This window comes from Podarcis gaigeae, assembly GCF_964106915.1.
Source record: "Podarcis gaigeae genome assembly, chromosome: 18".
NCBI classification, from domain to species: domain Eukaryota; kingdom Metazoa; phylum Chordata; class Lepidosauria; order Squamata; family Lacertidae; genus Podarcis; species Podarcis gaigeae.
The window spans coordinates 5818419-5836608 of NC_139696.1; the positions used below are offsets into that span (position 1 = coordinate 5818419).

Consider the following 18190-nt stretch of genomic DNA (forward strand, 5'->3'; position numbering starts at 1 on the left):
ATAGGTACCACTCCGGCGGGAAGGTAAACGGCGTTTCCGTGCGCTGCTCTGGTTCGCCAGAAGCGGCTTAGTCCTGCTGGCCACATGACCCGGAAGCTGGACGCCGGCTCCCTCGGCCAATAAAGCGAGATGAGCGCCGCAACCCCAGAGTCGGCCACGACTGGACCTAATAGTCACAGGTGCCCTTACCTTTATCCCCAGGGAGCGAATTTCACAGACAGGGAGTCACCACATAAAAGACCCTGTTTTTGTGTTGCTGCCCTCCAGACCTCTCAATGAGGAGGCACACGGAGCAGGGCCCCTTACGACGATCGCAGGGTCTGTGAGCCAGTGTGGTGTAGTGGTTAAGAGCAGTGGACTCGTAATCTGGTGAACTGGGTTCGCTTCCCCGCTCCTCCACCTGCAGCTGCTGGGTGAGCTTGGGCCAGTCACACTTCTCTGAAGTCTCTCAGCCCCACTCACCTCACAGAGTGTTTGTTGTGGGGCAGGAAGGAAAAGGAGAATGTTAGCCACTCTTCTTCTTCTTCTTCTGTGTAGGTTCACAATATGTATTTTGTGTTTTAATATTGTGATTTTATGCTGTGAACCTGAGCCAGAGACTGGACCTGGGGCTTTCTCTGCGCAAAGCACTTGAGCTTCTCCCCACCCCGAGAGGAGCTGCTTTTCAATAATAATAATAATAATAATAATAATAATAATTATTATTATTATTATTATTATTATTATTATTATTATTATTATTATTATTTATTTGTATCCCGCCCATCTGGCTGGGTTTCCCCAGCCACTCTGGGTGGCTTCCACAAATACCAAAAATACACTAATTTGTCATACATTAAAAACTTCCCTGAACAGGGCTGCCTTCAGATGTCTTCTAAAGATAGGATAGCTGCTTATTTCCTTCACATCTGAAGGGAGGGCGTTCCACAGGGCGGGCGCCACTACCCAGAAGGCCCTCTGCCTGGTTCCCTGTAGCTTTGCTTCTCGCAATGAGGGAACCGCCAGAAGACCCTCAGCGCTGGACCTCAGCGTCCGGGCAGAACGATGGGGGTGGAGACGCTCCTTCAACAAATCACAGCCCCCGTCCATCTGTTTCAGCCTTCCCTACCACGACCAGCAGCAGCCGTAACAGAGGGGCTCCTAGCAAAGACCGTGTCAGAGCGATCCTAGGGACCAGAGCTTGCCCCCGGTCTCCATCTGGGCTCCATCGACCCCCGTCCTCTACTGCACGCTGCCGGGCCTCCGCCTTCAGGGAAGAAACTGCCAGCGCCCAGACACCCCTGCAAACCGCACCCCCCCTCCCAGCCACCACTCACTCGTTGGCTTCAAATATCCTCTCTTCCTTCAGCCTCTCGCCAGCAAATTCCGTCCGCTTCCGGAGCCTTTCCGGCCGCTTATAAGGCCCCGTCTGGCCCAGGACGCTCTCGTCGATCTCTTTCTTGACCGTCTCCACGCCCTGGAAGAGGAAGAGGCGGTTACAGCGGAGAGGGCAGGAGTCCCGCAGACTCTAACCTTTCCCGCCCTGACTTGGCCACAGTGATCCATGCGACGGTCACCTCCATGCTTGACTACTGTAATTCGCTCTATGCGGGGCTGCCCTTGAAGCTGTCCCAGAAACTCCAGCGGGTGCAGAATGCTGCAGCGAGGCTCCTCACGGGGTCTCTGCCATGGGAGCATATTCACCCAGTGCTTTTCCAGCTGCACTGGCTCCCGGTGGAGTACAGGGTCAGATTTAAGGTGCTGCTTTTGACCTTTAAAGCCCTTCACGGCCTAGGACCCTCGTACCTCCGGGACCGCCTCTCCTGGTATGCCCCACGGAGAGCCTCAAGGTCCATAAATAGCAACACCCTAGTGGTCCCGGGCCCTAAGGAAGTTAGACTGGCTTCAACCAGAGCCAGGGCCTTTTCAACGCTGGCTCCGGCCTGGTGGAACGCTCTGCCTCATGAGACCAGGGCCCTGCAGGATCTGATTTCTTTCCGCAGGGCCTGTAAGACAGAGTTGTTCCGCCTGGCCTTTGGCTTGGAGCCAGTTTGATTCCCTCCCGCCCGCCCCCCTCTCTCTCTCTTTCCCCCCTTCTTTTCCTTCTCCTCCTGCGATGAGGCTACATTTTAATATTTTAATGTTCCATTATTTTAATTGTTGTGTTTTATTTTTGTTTTTAAGTTTGTAATCATTCATCTTGTTTTTATTATTGCTTGTAAGCTGCTCTGAGCCCGACCTTGGCTGGGGAGGGCGGGGTATAAATAAAAAAATATTATTATTATTATTATTATTATTATTATTATTATTATTATTACACCTGAGCTGACCAACCCAACCCTGTAGGGTGCATTTGTCCATCCCATCCCCCAACCACAACCGCCCTGGTGTTTCACTGTGTGGCCCGAAAAAGCCCTTTTCTGCTTTGGTTGGCTTTAAAAAAATTCAGATAGATCTGCATTTCTTTTCTTCTTCTTTTTAAATGATTGTTATTGATTTTTGCACAAATTTTCCAACTCCAAAACCACATAACAAATCTTAGGCTATCACAGCCTAAGACTTCCTTCAACCCCTTCTAATGGTTTTCTAAATTTCTTTCTAATTTTGCATTTTATTGCTATGCTTATTGCAGTGAACGCTCGGGTTGCAAACGTGATCCGTGCGGGAGGCCCAACGCTAAAAAGCAAATATGCCTCTGTGTCATGTCTGCTAAAAGAGCGTTCCGCAGGGGGAAACTGAAGGTACTGCCTGTGGTGTAGGACAGCCAAGCCTCTCTGTAACAAGGGGGACAATTAACTCTGCTCTACAACTAATCCAGAATGTGGCAGCTAGACTGGCGACTTGAGGCAGCCTCCGGGACCACATAAAGGATCTTCGCCAGCTCCCAGTACATTTCAGAGCCCAATTTACAGTGTTGGTGCTGACCTTTAAAGCCCTAAACGGCCCAGACCCTGTACCTGAAGAAGCGTCTCCACCCCCATCATTTAGCCCGGACACTGAGGTCCACCTCCAAGGGTCTTCTGGTAGTTCCCTCCCTGCGAGAAGCAAGGTTACAGGGAACCAGGCAGAGGGCCTTCTCAGTGGTGGCAACCTCACTGTGGAACACCCTCCCATCAGATGTCAAGGAAATAAACAACTGTCTGACTTTTAGAAGACACCTGAAGGCAACCCTGTTTAGGGAAGTTCTTAATGTTTGATGCTTTATCGTATTTTTTTATATTCTGTTGGGAGCCATTATTATTCCAGGAGCGAGTCTGCAGGCTCCAAGTTTAGGGACAGACATCTGAAGGCAGCACAGTTTAGGGAAGTTTTATCGTGTTTATCATATTCTGTTGAGAGCTGCCCAGAGTGGTTGGGAAAACCAAGCCATATGGGCGGGAAATAAGTAAGTAAGCAAGGCCTCTTCACATGGAGGAATGCCACCATGCAGAGTGGATATTTGGGGGGGGGGGGGAGGATGGATGGAATGGGGCTGAGGCCACTGCTGATTCTGTCCCCCTCCCCGCAGGGTTCTTTGAAATGAAAATGAAAATGAAAGCAGGACCTGCCTAAAAAACGGCCTGCTGTGTGAATGCAGGGAGCAATTTACTGCATTTTTCGCTCCATAAGATGCACCCGACCACAAGACGCACCTAGCTTTTAGAGGAGGAAAACAAGAAAAAAATATATTCTGAATCAAACTTTGCATGGCTATCCCTGTAGCCAAAACAGCAAGAGGGATCGCTGCACAGCCTGCATTTGCTCCATAAGACGCACACACATTTCCCCTTACTTTTTAGGAGGGGAAAAGTGTGTCTTATAGAGCGAAAAATACGGTATCTTACAGCACACCTAATCGGCAGTCACGTTACCCATGCACTAAGCGAGGGTATCTGTTAACAGCAGGTATAGATGGCCTTACTTGGGAGTAAGGCGGCAGCCTGTCACAGGGAAATGGCCTTGAACGTACCTGGGAAATGGCCTTGAACGCTGCCGTCCGTCCCAGCTTCTCTCCTCCTCTGGTGACCGATTCCGCGGACTGCTTCGCAGTTTTGGTGGCTTCTTCCATACCTTCCTTTATCTTCCGGCCGATATCGCTCTTACTGACTTCGTCGAAGCTCTGCAGCCAAAGGGAAAGAAGCCCTTAAACGAGGCATGCCCAAAGAGGGGGACACAGGGGCACAAGCCCCGTCAAGCAGCAGCCTTCACCCTTCACCCTACTAATGATGAGCTCCCAAATATATATATAATTTTCCATCTTCTATATACTAGTACGCCACTGGTATGCAAGACAGAAGAAGAAGAGGAGTTTGGATTGGATATCCCGCTTTATTACCCTAAGGAGTCTCAAAGCGGCTAACAATCTCCTTTCCCTTCCTCCCCCACAATCTGTGAGGTGTTCGCAGACAGCTTTCCGGGTCATGTGGCCAGCAGAACTAAATGACTTCTGGTGCGACGGGACACTGTGACAGAAACCAGAGTGCACGGAAACGCCGCTAACCTTCCCGCCGCAGCGGTGCCTATTTATCTACTTGCACCGGTGTGCTTTCGAACTGCTAGGTTGGCAGGAGCTGAGACAGAGCAAAGGGAGCTCACCCCGTCGCGGGGATTCGAACCGCCGACCTTGCGATCGGCAAGCCCAAGAGGCTCAGTGGTTTAGACCACAGAACCACCAGCGTCCTAATGGCCTAATGGGGCAGTTGCGAGGCAATTGCGCTCTTCCAGCTCTCCAGACTCTGCTATTAAAGCTATGCCGCTTGGCAGGAGGGAGCGAAAGAAGAAGAAGAAGAGTTTGGATTTGATATCCCGCTTTATCACTACCTGAAGGAGTCTCAAAGCGGCTCACATTCTCCTTTCCCTTCCTGCCCCACAACAAACACTCTGTGAGGTGAGTGGGGCTGAGAGACTTCAGAGAAGTGTGACTGGCCCAAGATCACCCAGCAGCTGCATGTGGAGGAGCGGAGACGCAAACCCGGTTCCCCAGATTACGAGACTACCGCTCTTAACCACTACACCACACTGGCCTCTCTGAGAGGGAATCTGCAATGCCCAGGATCATCTGGGGGACATCATGTGCTTTAAATGCTCACTGGATGCACTTTAAATCATAGCATCCTAGAACTGTAGAGTTGTGAGGGACCCCGAGGGTCATCTAGTCCAACTGCAATGCAGGAATCTCAACTCAAGAACCCATGGCAAGTGGCTGTCCAAGCTGTGCTGAAAAACCTCCAAGGAAGGAGAGTTGACCGCCTCCGAGGGTTTTCCTCCCACTGTCAAACAGGCTGAGAGACTTCAGAGAACCCAAAGTCACACTTTATTACTACCCTAAGGAGTCTCTAAGCGGCTAACAATCTCCTTTCCCTTTCTCCCCCATAACAAACACTCTGTGAGATGAGTGGGGCTGAGAGACTTCATAGAAGTTGTGACTGGCCCAAGGTCACCTAGCAGCTGCATGTGGAGGAGCGGGGAATCGAACCCGGTTCACCAAATTACGAGTCCACCGCTCTTAACCACTACACCACACAGGTAAGTAATTCCAGAAACACAGGTTATTCACAGGTGTGCCAGTGACAATCGAGCGTTAACGAAAGCGAATTTCGCCCCCCTGGGTGAACTGAAAAGAATGGCCACAAGTGAAACAGTTGAACCCAAGTATTACAGCAGCACTCAGACAATACATCTTTCTGCAGCTTAAGCATTAATCATAGTCCCAACGTTTGAGAAACGCAGGCAATGTACAGTGTTCCCAAATACACATCACAAAACTAGGCCAGGCAGCATCTGGTTTTCAGCATCGTGATACATCAGCAGCTAAATATCACAATGTACCGATATATCACTATGTCTGAAATTCTAAGAGCATTTCCATTAGCGCAAGCAGTTTCTGATCCCTGGGTGTAATACCACACCTAAGATTTCAGATTAAAACTGCAAAACGGAAGGAAAGGAGGACCTTTTTCTGCCTCCCCACTTCCAGCTACTCTCTGAAGACTGGAGAAGAGACCCTCTCAAGAATATTGGGGGGGGGGGCAGGGGAAGGACTAGACCAGGGGTCCGCAAACTTTTCCGGTCCGCTGTCCCTCAGACCTTGTGGGGGGCCAGACTATATTTTGAAGGAAAAAATGAACGATTTCCTATGCCCCACAAATAACCCAGAGATGCATTTTAAATAAAAGGAGACATTCTACTCTTGTAAAAACACCAGGCAGGCCCCACAAATAACCCAAAAATACATTTTAAATAAAAGGACACATTCTACTCTTGTAAAAACACCAGGCAGGCCCCACAAATAACCCAGAGATGCATTTGAAATAAAAGGAGACATTCTACTCTTGTAAAAACACCAGGCAGGCCCCACAAATAACCCAAAAATACATTTTAAATAAAAGGACACATTCTACTCTTGTAAAAACACCAGGCAGGCCCCACAAATAACCCAGAGATGCATTTGAAATCAAAGGACACATTCTACTCATGTAAAAACACACTGATTCCTGGACCATCCGTGGGCCAGATTTCGAAGGCGATTGGGCCGGACCCAGCGCCCAGGCCTTAGTTTGCCTACCTATGGACCTAGACGGTGTGAAGAATGAACATAATATTTTAACTGCAGTTCATTCATTTTCAGCTTTGTATTCTTGTTATTAAAAAAGCGCACCTAGATGTTCCGTTGTTGCTCCCATAACCTAGGTTTTAAGGTGCAATTTAGCTCCTAGCTTTCGTATATCAGTTTCTAACGCTGCCGCCCGCCTCTCAGCTGAACAAGGCAATTTGAGCCTGCGATACATCATGGCTTTCCGACTGCCGCCAGCACAGATTGGAGTGAGATACGCTGTCCTTGCAGAAGCCAGGGAGCTGCAACATATCACTAGCTCAGTCTGAAACCAGTACAGTGTTACCTCGGGTTAAGAACTTAATTCGTCCCGGAGGTCCATTTTTAACCTGAAATGTTCTTAACCTGAAGACCACTTAAGCTAATGGGGCTTCCTGCTGCCTCCGCGCCACCAGAGCACAATTTCTGTTCTCATCCTGAAGCAAAGTTCTTCACCCGAGGTACTATTTCTGGGTTAGCGGAGTCTGTAACCTGAAGCGTATGTAACCTGAAGTGTATGTAACCTGAAGCATATGTAACCTGAGGTACCACTGTATTGCGGTTTGACCGTCATAACAGTTTCAGGCAATTAATTGCAATACCGCCCAGCTCTACACAAAACATATTCTGAGCAGCATATGAAAATCACTTGCTTGTGCTCATTTTACTTCAAACATCAATTTATTCCTCCTGCAATCTGCCACAGCCTTTACAGCCAGCATCCTCAGCTAGCCAAAACACTACATACATCCAAGCACAACAGGGATCCAGCACAGCGCTTGAGCAGCGAGTCGATATAATATTTGCTTTCTGCTTTTCCCCAAAAAACCAATGCTGGGCTCAAAGGGGCTCACAATAATCACAATACCGCCAAGCGAACAACAACAAAAATGCAGCCGCTGCGATACCAAACACGACAGCCTAGAAATCAAACAAGAAATCCATTGAAACAATTGCTATGGGTCGTGGTTAGCTCAATAGCATTGCCAGGATAGTGTTGCAGACCCAGATTCAAATCCCCCGATCACGGAGTAATCCTGGGCCAGTTACAGTCTCTTAGCCTAACCTACCTCAGAGGGCTATTGTAAGGATAAAATGGGGGGTGAGGAGAGAGGAACTATGAATGCCACCTTGAGCTTCTCAGAGAAAAAGTAAGATTATCAATGCAATACATTGGTACCTCGGGTTAAGTACTTAATTCGTTCCGGAGGTCCGTTCTTAACCTGAAACTGTTCTTAACCTGAAGCACCACTTTAGCTAATAGGGACTCCCGCTGCTGCTGCACCGCCGGAGCACGATTTCTGTTCTCATCCTAAAGCAAAGTTCTTAACCTGAAGCACTATTTCTGGGTTAGCGGGGTCTGTAACCTGAAGCGTATGTAACCTGAAGCGTATGTAACCCGAGGTACCACTGTAAATGATTACATAAAACCCGAGGCTTGCTGAATTACCAGGTATACTCGGTCCAGTATACCTGAAGGAGCGTCTCCACCCCCATCATTCTGCCCGGACGCTGAGGCACTGCACCGAGGGCCTTTTGGTGGTTCCCTCATTGCGAGAAGCAAAGCTACAGGGAACCAGGCAGAGGGCCTTCTCAGTAGTGGCGCCTGCCCTGTGGAACACCCTCCCATCAGATGTCAAAGAGATAAACAAGTACCTGACATTCAGAAGACATCTGAAGGCAGCCCTGTTCAGGGAAGTTTTTAATGTGTGACATCTTAGTGTATTTTTGGTCTTTGTGGAAGCCGCCCAGAGTGGCTGGGGAAACCCAGCCAGATGGGCGGGGTACAAATAATTTATTAATTATTATTATTATTATTACCAGAAAAGGTCCATGTGGCTCTAAAACGTTTCAATGAAAACTGAAAATGTAAGTGGCACAGAAATCTGACTAACTGTGGGAGGGGCAGGCAAGTGGGAGGGAAGGAAATGGAGAGTAAGGAAAAGGGCACAGTTGACTGGCGGGCACCCTCAGCACGGTCACTTCACACTCCCAACGATTTCTTGCAGACACTGCCTGCCTTTTCTCATTCCCGCCTTCCTTGTTATCTCCCTTTGATACTTCCCCTCCCCAATCTCTAGGACAGAGAATACGTAGTGAGAAATGTAAAACAAAACCAGGGGCTGAAGAGCTGTAGCCAACTAAGTCTCGTTCAAAAGCAGACCCGTGGAAATGTATGGACCTCCGTTAGCCATGCCCAATCATTTCAGTGGGTCTGCTCTGAAATATAAGCAACACCAGACATAACCCTAAATATTGATCCATCATATACAAACACATACTTACATCTTTGACAGTGTCTGTGATTTCTCCAAATTTCTTTTTAAGGACTTCAGAGGTCTTGACTGTCTCAGACTCTATTGTTTTCTGCAGCGGAAGGCAAGACAACAGAAGCAAATCAAACTCTCCCTCTTATTATGATCTATTATTATTTTACCCAAGCATCCTATGGCTGCCATGGAGGATTGCATTGTGTGTATGTTCTTGTAACGACCAATCAAGATGGATGCCTTCCGTCTCCTTTTTAGGAAAGGTAAAGGGACCCCTGACCATTAGGTCCAGTTGTGGCCGACTCTGGGGTTGCGGCGCTCATCTCGCTTTACTGGCCAAGGGAGCCGGCGTACAGCTTCCGGGTCATGTGGCCAGCATGACCGAGCCGCTTCTGGCGAACCAGAGCAGCGCACGGAAACGCCGTTTACCAGAGTGGTACCTATTTATCTACTTGCACTTTGATGTGATTTCGAACTGCTAGGTTGGCAGGAGCTGGGACCGAGCAACAGGAGCTCACCCCGTCATTGCGGGGATTCAAACCGCCGACCTTCTGATCGGTTTAACCCACAGCACCACCCGCGTCCCGTCTCCTTTTTATGTTGTTGTTATTTAATTTGCATTTTGTTTACTTTGAATCATCATCTTTTAGTCATTTCATTTCATTGTATTGGCACTGTTTTGCCGTTAGCTGTCCTGAGCCCCAACGTGGCAGAAAGGCTGGATGCAATTTCTTTCTTTCTAAGCCAACAAAACCATGAGGACTTAGAAGTCTTCTCTTTCGTAAACAAAGGCTAGAATTCGCTGGACGCAATAGTACAAGCCAATTTACAAGGCTGAGCTAAGATCCCTCAACTCTAATATAAGCCCCTATGACTCAGTGCGGAAGGAGACATTACTTCAAAACAATGCCTTTCTCTCCTATCAATCAGAAGCGCCTGTGGAGCTGAGCCACTAGAAAGCTGTGCTGCAAATCCATGGTTCCCTGTGAACTTGAGCAGAACTTTGGGTGAGCCCAACACAATACAGGAATTAACACGCTGAAAGATTATAAAAACAGCTAATGTGTAGTGTCTGGACTCCCAAGAAAATTCATGTAGAGCACTGTGACCATTTCAGCTGCTACATATTATTGACGCAGCCCATGTGTCCCTGTGTACTTAAAAAGTAGAGACATCACCTTGCCAACAAAGGTCCGTATAGTTAAAGCTATGGTTTTCCCAGTAGTGATGTATGGAAGTGAGAGCTGGACCATAAAGAAGGCTGATCGCTGAATAATGGATGCTTTTGAATTCTGGTGCTGGAGGAGACTCTTGAGAGTCCCATGGACTGCAAGAAGATCCAACCTCTCCATTCTGAAGGAAATCAGCCCTGAGGGCTCACTGGAAGGACAGATCCTGAAGCTGAGGCTCCAAGACTTTGGCCACCTCATGAGAAGAGAAGACTCCCTGGAAAAGACCCTGATGTTGGGAAAGATGGAGGGCACAAGGAGAAGGGGACGACAGAGGACGAGATGGTGGGACAGTGTTCTCGAAGCTACCAGCATGAGTTTGACCAAACTGCGGGAGGCAGTGGAAGACAGGCGGGCCTGGCGTGCTCTGGTCCAGGGGGTCACGAAGAGTCGGAAACGACTAAACAACTCAACAACAACAACAACAAGATGTGTCCCTGGACTACACAACTCCCACCCTCTTCCCTGACCACTGGCCAGGCTGACCACTGAGACTGCTGGGAGCTGAAGTCCAACAGCAACGTCTACAGAGCCACAGGCTCCCCCATCCCTGCCCTAAGAGGCAAGTCCCTCTCTCATATGAGAATGCCTCTTCCAAACAGAGACACCAGCTCCTATCTTTTGCAATCGGGGGGAACGTTGCCTCTTAAAGCAAGGGTTTGAAACCTGCCCACCCCCACTCCCCAGTGTCACTGGGCTACAACTCACATCATTGCTGGGCACTGGGGGCCCAGCAACTTCGGAAGGGGTCGTTTCCCCATCCTGCTCCTCAGTTCCAGTCCTGGGGGCTGGGGCTCCCTTTGAAGGTGACCCATAAACTACAACTAATCCAGAATGTGGCAGCTAGACTGGTGACTGGGAGCGGCCGCCGAGACCACATAACACCGGTCTTGAAAGACCTACACTTGCTCCCAGTACATTTCCGAGCACAATTAAAAGTGTTGGTGCTGACCTTTAAAGCCCTAAACGGCCTCCGCCCAGTATACCTGAAGGAGCGTCTCCACCCCCATCGTTCTGCCCGGACACTGAGGTCCAGCACCGAGGGCCTTCTGGCGGTTCCCTCCCTGCGAGAAGCCAAGTTACACGGAACCAGGCAGAGGGCCTTCTCGGTGGTGGCGCCCGCCCTGTGGAACGCCCTCCCACCAGATGTCAAAGAGAACAACTAATACCAGACTTTTAGAAGACATCTGAAGGCAGCCCTGTTTAGGGAACCTTTTAATGTTTGATGTATTACAGTATTTTAATATTTTTTTGGAAGCTGCCCAGAGTGGGGTATAAATAATATATTATTATTATTATTATTATTGTTGTTGTTGTTGTTGTTGTTGTTATTATTATTTCTCTTTTGCTCTGGTCTGCAACTCCCAGGAAGAGGAAGAGAAACGCACCAGAGAAATCAAGCCTCAACTGCATGAAGGAAACAATACTCACGTATTTCCGCCTTGCTTCCTGCAGGGCCTCCGACTCTTCCAACTTCTTCGCTTCGTCTCTGAACCTTTTAATACTTTCCTTCATCTCCTTGTTTTTGGCCAGCTCCTGCTTAATATTCTCCACAAAGCCGGAGATAAAACCTTTTCGGCCTCCGGAGGAGGAACATCGAGCCTAAAGAGAAGGTTTCTGGCGTTAACAGTGCAAGGCAACTTCCTTTTCAAATTGGTCCTTTTATTCAGAACTACGAGGTCTAGAATCTTAATTTTTTCTAAAGGGAAGGGCCATAGCTCAATGGCAGATCGTCTATTTTGCATGCAACAGGTCCTAGATCCAATATCCAGGTAGGAAAGATCCATTGTTTAAAAACCTAGAGAGATGCTGCCAATCAGAGTACAGTGGTGCCCCGCAAGACAAATGCCTCACAAGACGGAAAACTCGCTAGACGAAAGGGTTTTCCGTTTTTTGAGGCGCTTCGCAAGACGAATTTCCCTATGGGCTTGCTCTCGCAAGACGAAAACGAGTCTTGCGAGTTTTCCCCCCTTTTTCTAAGCCGCTAATAGGGATGCTTTGCAAGACGAAAAAACCGCTAGACGAAGAGACTCGCGGAACGGATTATTTTCGTCTTGCGAGGCACCACTGTATTTATTTACTGCTCTTGGGGGAGTGTGGTGGTAGTGGTTAAGAGTGGTAGTCTCGTAATCTCGGGAACCAGGTTCGCGTCTCCACTCCTCCACATGCAGCTGCTGGGTGACCTTGGGCCAGTCACACTTCTCTGAAGTCTCTCAGCCCCACTCACCTCACAGAGTGTTTGTTGTGGGGGAGGAAGGGAAAGGAGAATGTTAGCCGCTTGGAGACTCCTTAAAGGGAGTCAAAGGCGGGATATCAAATCCAAACTCCTCTTCTTCTTCTTCTCCCTCCCAGCCTGGCAGTTCTTGCTCTGCAATGCCCAACTCTCATCAACTGCCTCCACTACTGCTATGCACAAAAAGGTTTGATTTGCAAAGCATACCTGGTACAGCTCCAATGCAGGTCTGCCAGTTCGATGCACAAGGAAAGCATTGTGCAAGGGGCCTGAACTTCGTCCGGATACAAGCCACACATTTAAAAGGCATTGCTAGGAGGAGAAAGATAAGGTGCTCTTGTTTAATAGTGCTTGCAAAACAGGCTTGTTGAGGGATGTATAGCATTACCTTCACTTTTCCCTAACAGAAACAATCAGCCACATGACACCCAGTACAGTGGTGCCTCGCAAGACGGAAAACCCGCTAGACGAAAGGGTTTTCCGTTTTGGAGGCGCTTCGCAAAACAAATTCCCCTATGGGCTTGCTTCGCAAGACGAAAATGTCTTGCGAGTTCCTGCGGGGTTTTTCCCCTCCCCCCCCCTTTTCCTAAGCCCTAAGCCGCTTATCAGCTGATCCGCTAAAAGCCGCTAAACCGCTAATAGCGCTAATCTGCTAAGCTGTCAATGGGCTTGCTTTGCAAAACGAAAAACCGCTATACGAAGAGCCTCACGGAACGGATTAATTTCGTCTTGCGAGGCACCACTGTAGTTAATTTTTTTAAGGAATAGGTGATGAGGCTGTATTTATCTGCACCTCCAATAAAATAACAACAACAACAACAACAACAACAATTTATTACTTAAACAACAACAACAATAATAATTTATTACCTATACCCTGCAACAACAATTTATTACTTAAACAACAACAACAACAATAATAATTTATTACCTATACCCTGCCCATCTGGCTGGGTTTCCCCAGCCACTCTGGGCGGCTTCCAACGAGAGATAAAAAAATACATTAAAAATATAGAGGGAGAGAGAATTCTCATCTTTAACACTGGATTGGTGCATGTGCTTTTTAAAATTAATTTTAAAAAGGCACTCTGAACTCGCTCGACAGCATGCTCTTCCTAATGTGTTTTAAATAATACAGACGTGTATTACTTTTTAATATGGAAGTATTCGGCAAAAGGAATGAGAGGTCCTCTGCACATGGATGGGAGTACTCTGCACGTGCTCAGGGGCTCTGGGGTTGTGAGCCAAACGAGCACGCGGGACGAAGCAGCAAGGGGGAGCCCCTCTGCACATGCGCAGGGGCACCACCTCCTTCCTTGCGGTGCCCGAGCCTCTCTCTCCTCGCCAGCAGGAACGGTAGGGCGCTCTGCATGTGCTCAGGGGCTATGGGGTTGTGAGTCAAACGAGCGTGCGGGACGAAGCAGCAAGGAGCATAACTGTCAACGTTTCCCCTTTTTAAAAGGGAAATTCCCTTATTCCAAATAGGATTCCTCGCAAGGAAAGGGAAAAGTGGACAGCTATGGCAAGGAGGGGGAGGGGGAGCCCCTCTGCACATGCGCAGGGGCACCACCTCCTTCCTTGCAGTGCCTGAGCCTCTCTCTCTCCTCGGCAGCAGGAACGGTAGGGCCCTCTACACATGCTCAGAGGCACGGTTTCCTTCGAAATGGGGTCTGTTCGTTCCTCAGCAGCACCGTCTCGCCGGAAGGATGGGAGGGCCCTCTGCACGTGCTCAGGGGCTATGGGGTTGTGAGTCAAACGAGCAGGGGAGCCCCTCTGCACATGCGCAGGGGCAGCCCCCCTCCCCTTTGTCAGGGAGCCAGAAGCAGCCCCCCTCCCCTTTGTCAGGGAGCCAGAAGCAAAATCCTCAAGGAAAAGCAAAAGAGAGGGGAACTCAGGGGTCTCTCCTCCCCGCTCTTCATGGGGCCCAAACTTCTCAACTTAAAGTGAGTCTGTTCGTTCCTTAGCAGCACTGTCTCAATGGAAGGATGGGAGGGCCCTCTGCATGTGCTCAGGGGCTATGGGGCTGTGAGTCAAACAAGCAGGGGAGCCCCTCTGCACATGTGCAGGGGCACCACATCCTCCCTCACGGTGCCCCAGCCTCTCTCTCCTCGGAAGCAGGAACAGTAGAGCCCTCTGCATGTGCTCAGGGGCTACTGGGTTGTGAGTCAAACGAGCAGGGGAGCCCCTTTGCACATGTGCAGGGGCACCACCTCCTCCCTCGCGGTGCCCCAGCCTCTCTCTCCTCGGAAGCAGGAACAGTACAGTCCTCTGCATGCGCTCAGGGGCTATGGGGTTGTGAGTCAAACGAGCAGGGGAGCCCCTTTGCACATGCGCAGGGGCACCACCTCCTTCCTCGCGGTGCCCCAGCCTCTCTCTCCTCGGAAGCAGGAACAGTAGAGCCCTCTGCACGTGCTCAGGGGCTATGGGGCTGTGAGTCAAACGAGCAGGGGAGCACCTCTGCACATGCGCAGGGGCACCACCTCCTTCCTCGCGGTGCCCCAGCCTCTCTCTCCTCGGCAGCAGGAACGGTAGGGCCCTCTGCATGTGCTCAGGGGCTATGGGGTTGTGAGTCAAACGAGCAGGGGAGCCCCTCTGCACATGCGCAGGGGCACCACATCCTCCCTCGCGGTGCCCCAGACTCTCTCTCCTCGGAAGCAGGAACAGTAGAGCCCTCTGCACGTGCTCAGGGGCACGTTTTCCTTCGAAATGGGGCTTGGGTCAAATTACCAGGCCTTGGCTCGGGGAGGTTGGGGGAAGGAACGTGGGGAGCCCCCCCCCCAAGACACACACGAACGTGCCCCGTCCCCGCTTACCCGGCAACCCCACAGCGCGGCCGCCGCCATCTTTCCAAGAGGGAGGGAAGGAGCGAGTCGACCTTCCCGCCGGCGCCTCCCGATGACGTCAGGGGTTGAAAGCGCCGGGCGTCTTAGAGAGCAGCCGCTGCGCAGGCGCGGAGAGGCCCTCGCTCCCCATTCGTTGTCGCGGTTGCCGCGGCAACGGTCATCCGGGTCTTTCTCGACATGCTCTTCATTGGCTGCCTTGAGGAGCGTTTGCACCCCTCCCCCGCGAGGCGGCGCACAGGATGTGACGTCATTGCAGAAGGTTCGCTTTGGACATGCTCAGGGGCTATATGTTTATTCTATTAATTCTATTAATTCTATGATTAATAGAATTTATTATTCTATTCTATTAGTATTACATTAATAATAATTATATAATTATTATATTTTATAACTATATTATTTATATATTGTTATAAATTGTTTATTATATAATTATTAATTGTAATAATAATATAATATAATATGTAAGATTATATTAATTCTATTATTGTCGTAAGAGAATCAGGGTCAGAGAGGGGAATACATGAAAATGATCTTACCTATATTCAGATATATAGTATTATGCTTGAATATCCTACAAGAATATAAACTGTGCCTTGGACTTCAAAAAACGTATCCTCTGAATGTGCGGTTTACTCTTTGTATCTTTCTCATTTGACTTCAAGAATATATCTAAATGTATCTTTGGTCTAAATGGTGTATCTTTTCCCTGAATGTATGGTGTATTTTTTCCCTATATGTATCCTTACCTGGAAGAGGGAACACCTACTCCTACCATTTTGAACTAAGGACCTGGGTTTTCAGGTCAGAGGCTATGACATCAGGTCTGGTTTTCACTTCTACTCCTTTCCTTTTTTTTCTTGTTGAAAACAGCATCTTCAGGTATTCCAGTTGCTGGTTGTGGTCCTACCCTTTCGTTTATCCCCCCCTTTTAGCACATATATTCTCGCAGGAGGAACCGGCTTCATGAGTCACGGTTATAAGTTGATTTATTACAAAACAGACTAAGAATGTCTTTTTAAACAAAGATCTCTGCTTGGAATGCAGGGATAAGTAGAGATGCTTTGAAGGTGAAGCAAAACTCAGCATCTGAAAAATGTGTGCATGCACATGAAAGCTCATACCAATAACTGACTTATTTGGTCTCTAAGGTGCTACTGGAAGGAATTATTTTATTTTAGACCACAGCAGACCATCACAGCTACCTACCTGTAACTAAAACTCAGCATTCTCCCAGCCCTGAGGCTCGTCCACATGGAGACTAATCCGGTACATAAGATTACGTTGTCTGCTTCATGTTGCGTTTGTGATGTTCTATTATGTCATTGTTATTTACTGTTTGTAAGCCGCTTTGCGATTTGTGCAAATGAAAAGCAACAAAGATATATAATTTCTTGTGCTACAAAACAAAGAAATAAAACGGTCATGTTGGTTAGCTATGCTAGTGAATCTTGTCACATTCCTGCCTAGATAGGCAGTAGGCTCTAATGACCACTGGGTCATAAGAGGGCACACAACTGTTTGTACGTTTCTCCTCCTATTTACTGTTAATGAGACGGGAGTAGTGTTCATTTGAGTTATAATGTCCTGGTAAATGGATGTTCAGCCAGCCTAGAAATGACTGGCAGAATCCGAGACCTGGGAGAAGACTCGGTGGAAGAGGACTGGAAGAAGTTCAAAGACTATTTACAGAAGCATTGTAAATTGTTTGAATGTTAAAATGATGTTGGACATAAAGATAATTGGGCATTAGTGACATGGTTAAAAGGAGTATGCAAAGATGATTAAAAAGAAAAGGGGGAAAGACCAGAGTAATATTATGTCAGATGTATATAAAGTGGTACAAGGGATTAAGTTATAATGAATAGGTAAAAATTGATGCGAAAAGAAAAGAAAAATTGGAGACATAATAGGTTGAAACATATAATTATAAATGAGGTTTGAAAGAGGGTAAGGATTTGCTGAACTCGATTGTGTAAAGGGGAACACAAAAAAGGGAGATGTGAGGAAGTCAAGAAAGAGGGTTATAGAATTATGAAGTGGAAAATTGGATTTTTCTTTGTTTCTAATGTTTTTATTGTTTTTTCTTTTTAGATGTATTCCATTTTGCTGTATGTCTGTATTATTTTTCTATTACCTATGTTCCTTTTTTTTGTTTGTAAAAACTTAATATCTTAAAAAAAAAAAACAGAAACAAGTTGGTGTACAGGTGGGTCCTGCAAGTCAGTGTTGCAAGGTGCTGTTCAGGGAGCCAGCCAGCCATGTTTTTTTCCTAGGATAATTCCTCCATGGTATTTCCATTTGCCCAGCCGCCCCCAGCCTGGTAAACGGATGTCCTGGTAAATGTATGTTCAGCCAGCCTAGATCAGAAACAAGCAGGTGGGTGCCACTACCGAGAAGGCCCTCTTCCTGGTTCCCTGTAACTTGGCTTCTCGCAGTGAGGGAACTGCCAGAAGGCCCTCGGCGCTGGACCTCAGTGTCTGGGCAGAATGATGGAGGTGGAGACGCTCCTTCAGGTATACTGGACCGAGGCTGTTTAGGGCTTTAAAGGTCAACACCAACACTTTGAATTGTGCTGGGAAACGTCCTGGGAGCCAATGTAGGTCTTTCAAGACCGGTGTTATGTGGTCTCAGCGGCCACTCCCAGTCCCCAGTCTAGCTGCCGCATTCTGGATTAATTGCAGTTTCCGGGTCACCTTCAAGGGTAGCCCCACGTAGAGCGTGTTGCAGTAGTCCAAGCGAGAGATAACCAGAGCATGCACCACTCTGGCCAGACAGTTTGCGGGCAGGGAGGGTCTCATCCTGCGTACCAGATGGAGCTGATAAACAGTGGGGTGACAAAATGCAACTCGACGCTGCCTATGGAACCAAGCAGGGTTGAGCTGCACTGCGATGCGTCCCTGGTGATCAGCCTCATGAGCAGCAGCACATCTTCGAGCGCAGCCACACACACAGACACACACACTGAGGGGGGTGACATATGGCACACCGCCCGCCCACGACTCCCAAGCCTACCCCAAGCACTTGGCACCTGCACTTGTAACCTGAGGTCCTTCTCTGTCCCC

At 48.5% G+C, this 18190-nt stretch overlaps 1 protein-coding gene across 1 annotated transcript in view; it reads right to left on the reverse strand.

Annotated features, from left to right (window-relative positions):
* TIMM44 (translocase of inner mitochondrial membrane 44) overlaps positions 1–15236 on the reverse strand; it is a 29731-nt gene extending 14495 nt beyond the window's left edge. The window contains exons 1-6 of the mRNA XM_083720566.1: positions 15096–15236; positions 12490–12594; positions 11481–11651; positions 8837–8917; positions 3929–4078; positions 1317–1456 (exon numbers count right to left, since the gene is read on the reverse strand). Coding sequence (XP_083576692.1) covers positions 1317–1456; positions 3929–4078; positions 8837–8917; positions 11481–11651; positions 12490–12594; positions 15096–15125 — 677 coding nt within the window. The 5' untranslated portion in view covers positions 15126–15236. The remainder of the gene's footprint in view (positions 1–1316; positions 1457–3928; positions 4079–8836; positions 8918–11480; positions 11652–12489; positions 12595–15095) is intronic.
* Between the last annotated feature and the right edge of the window lie 2954 nt (positions 15237–18190).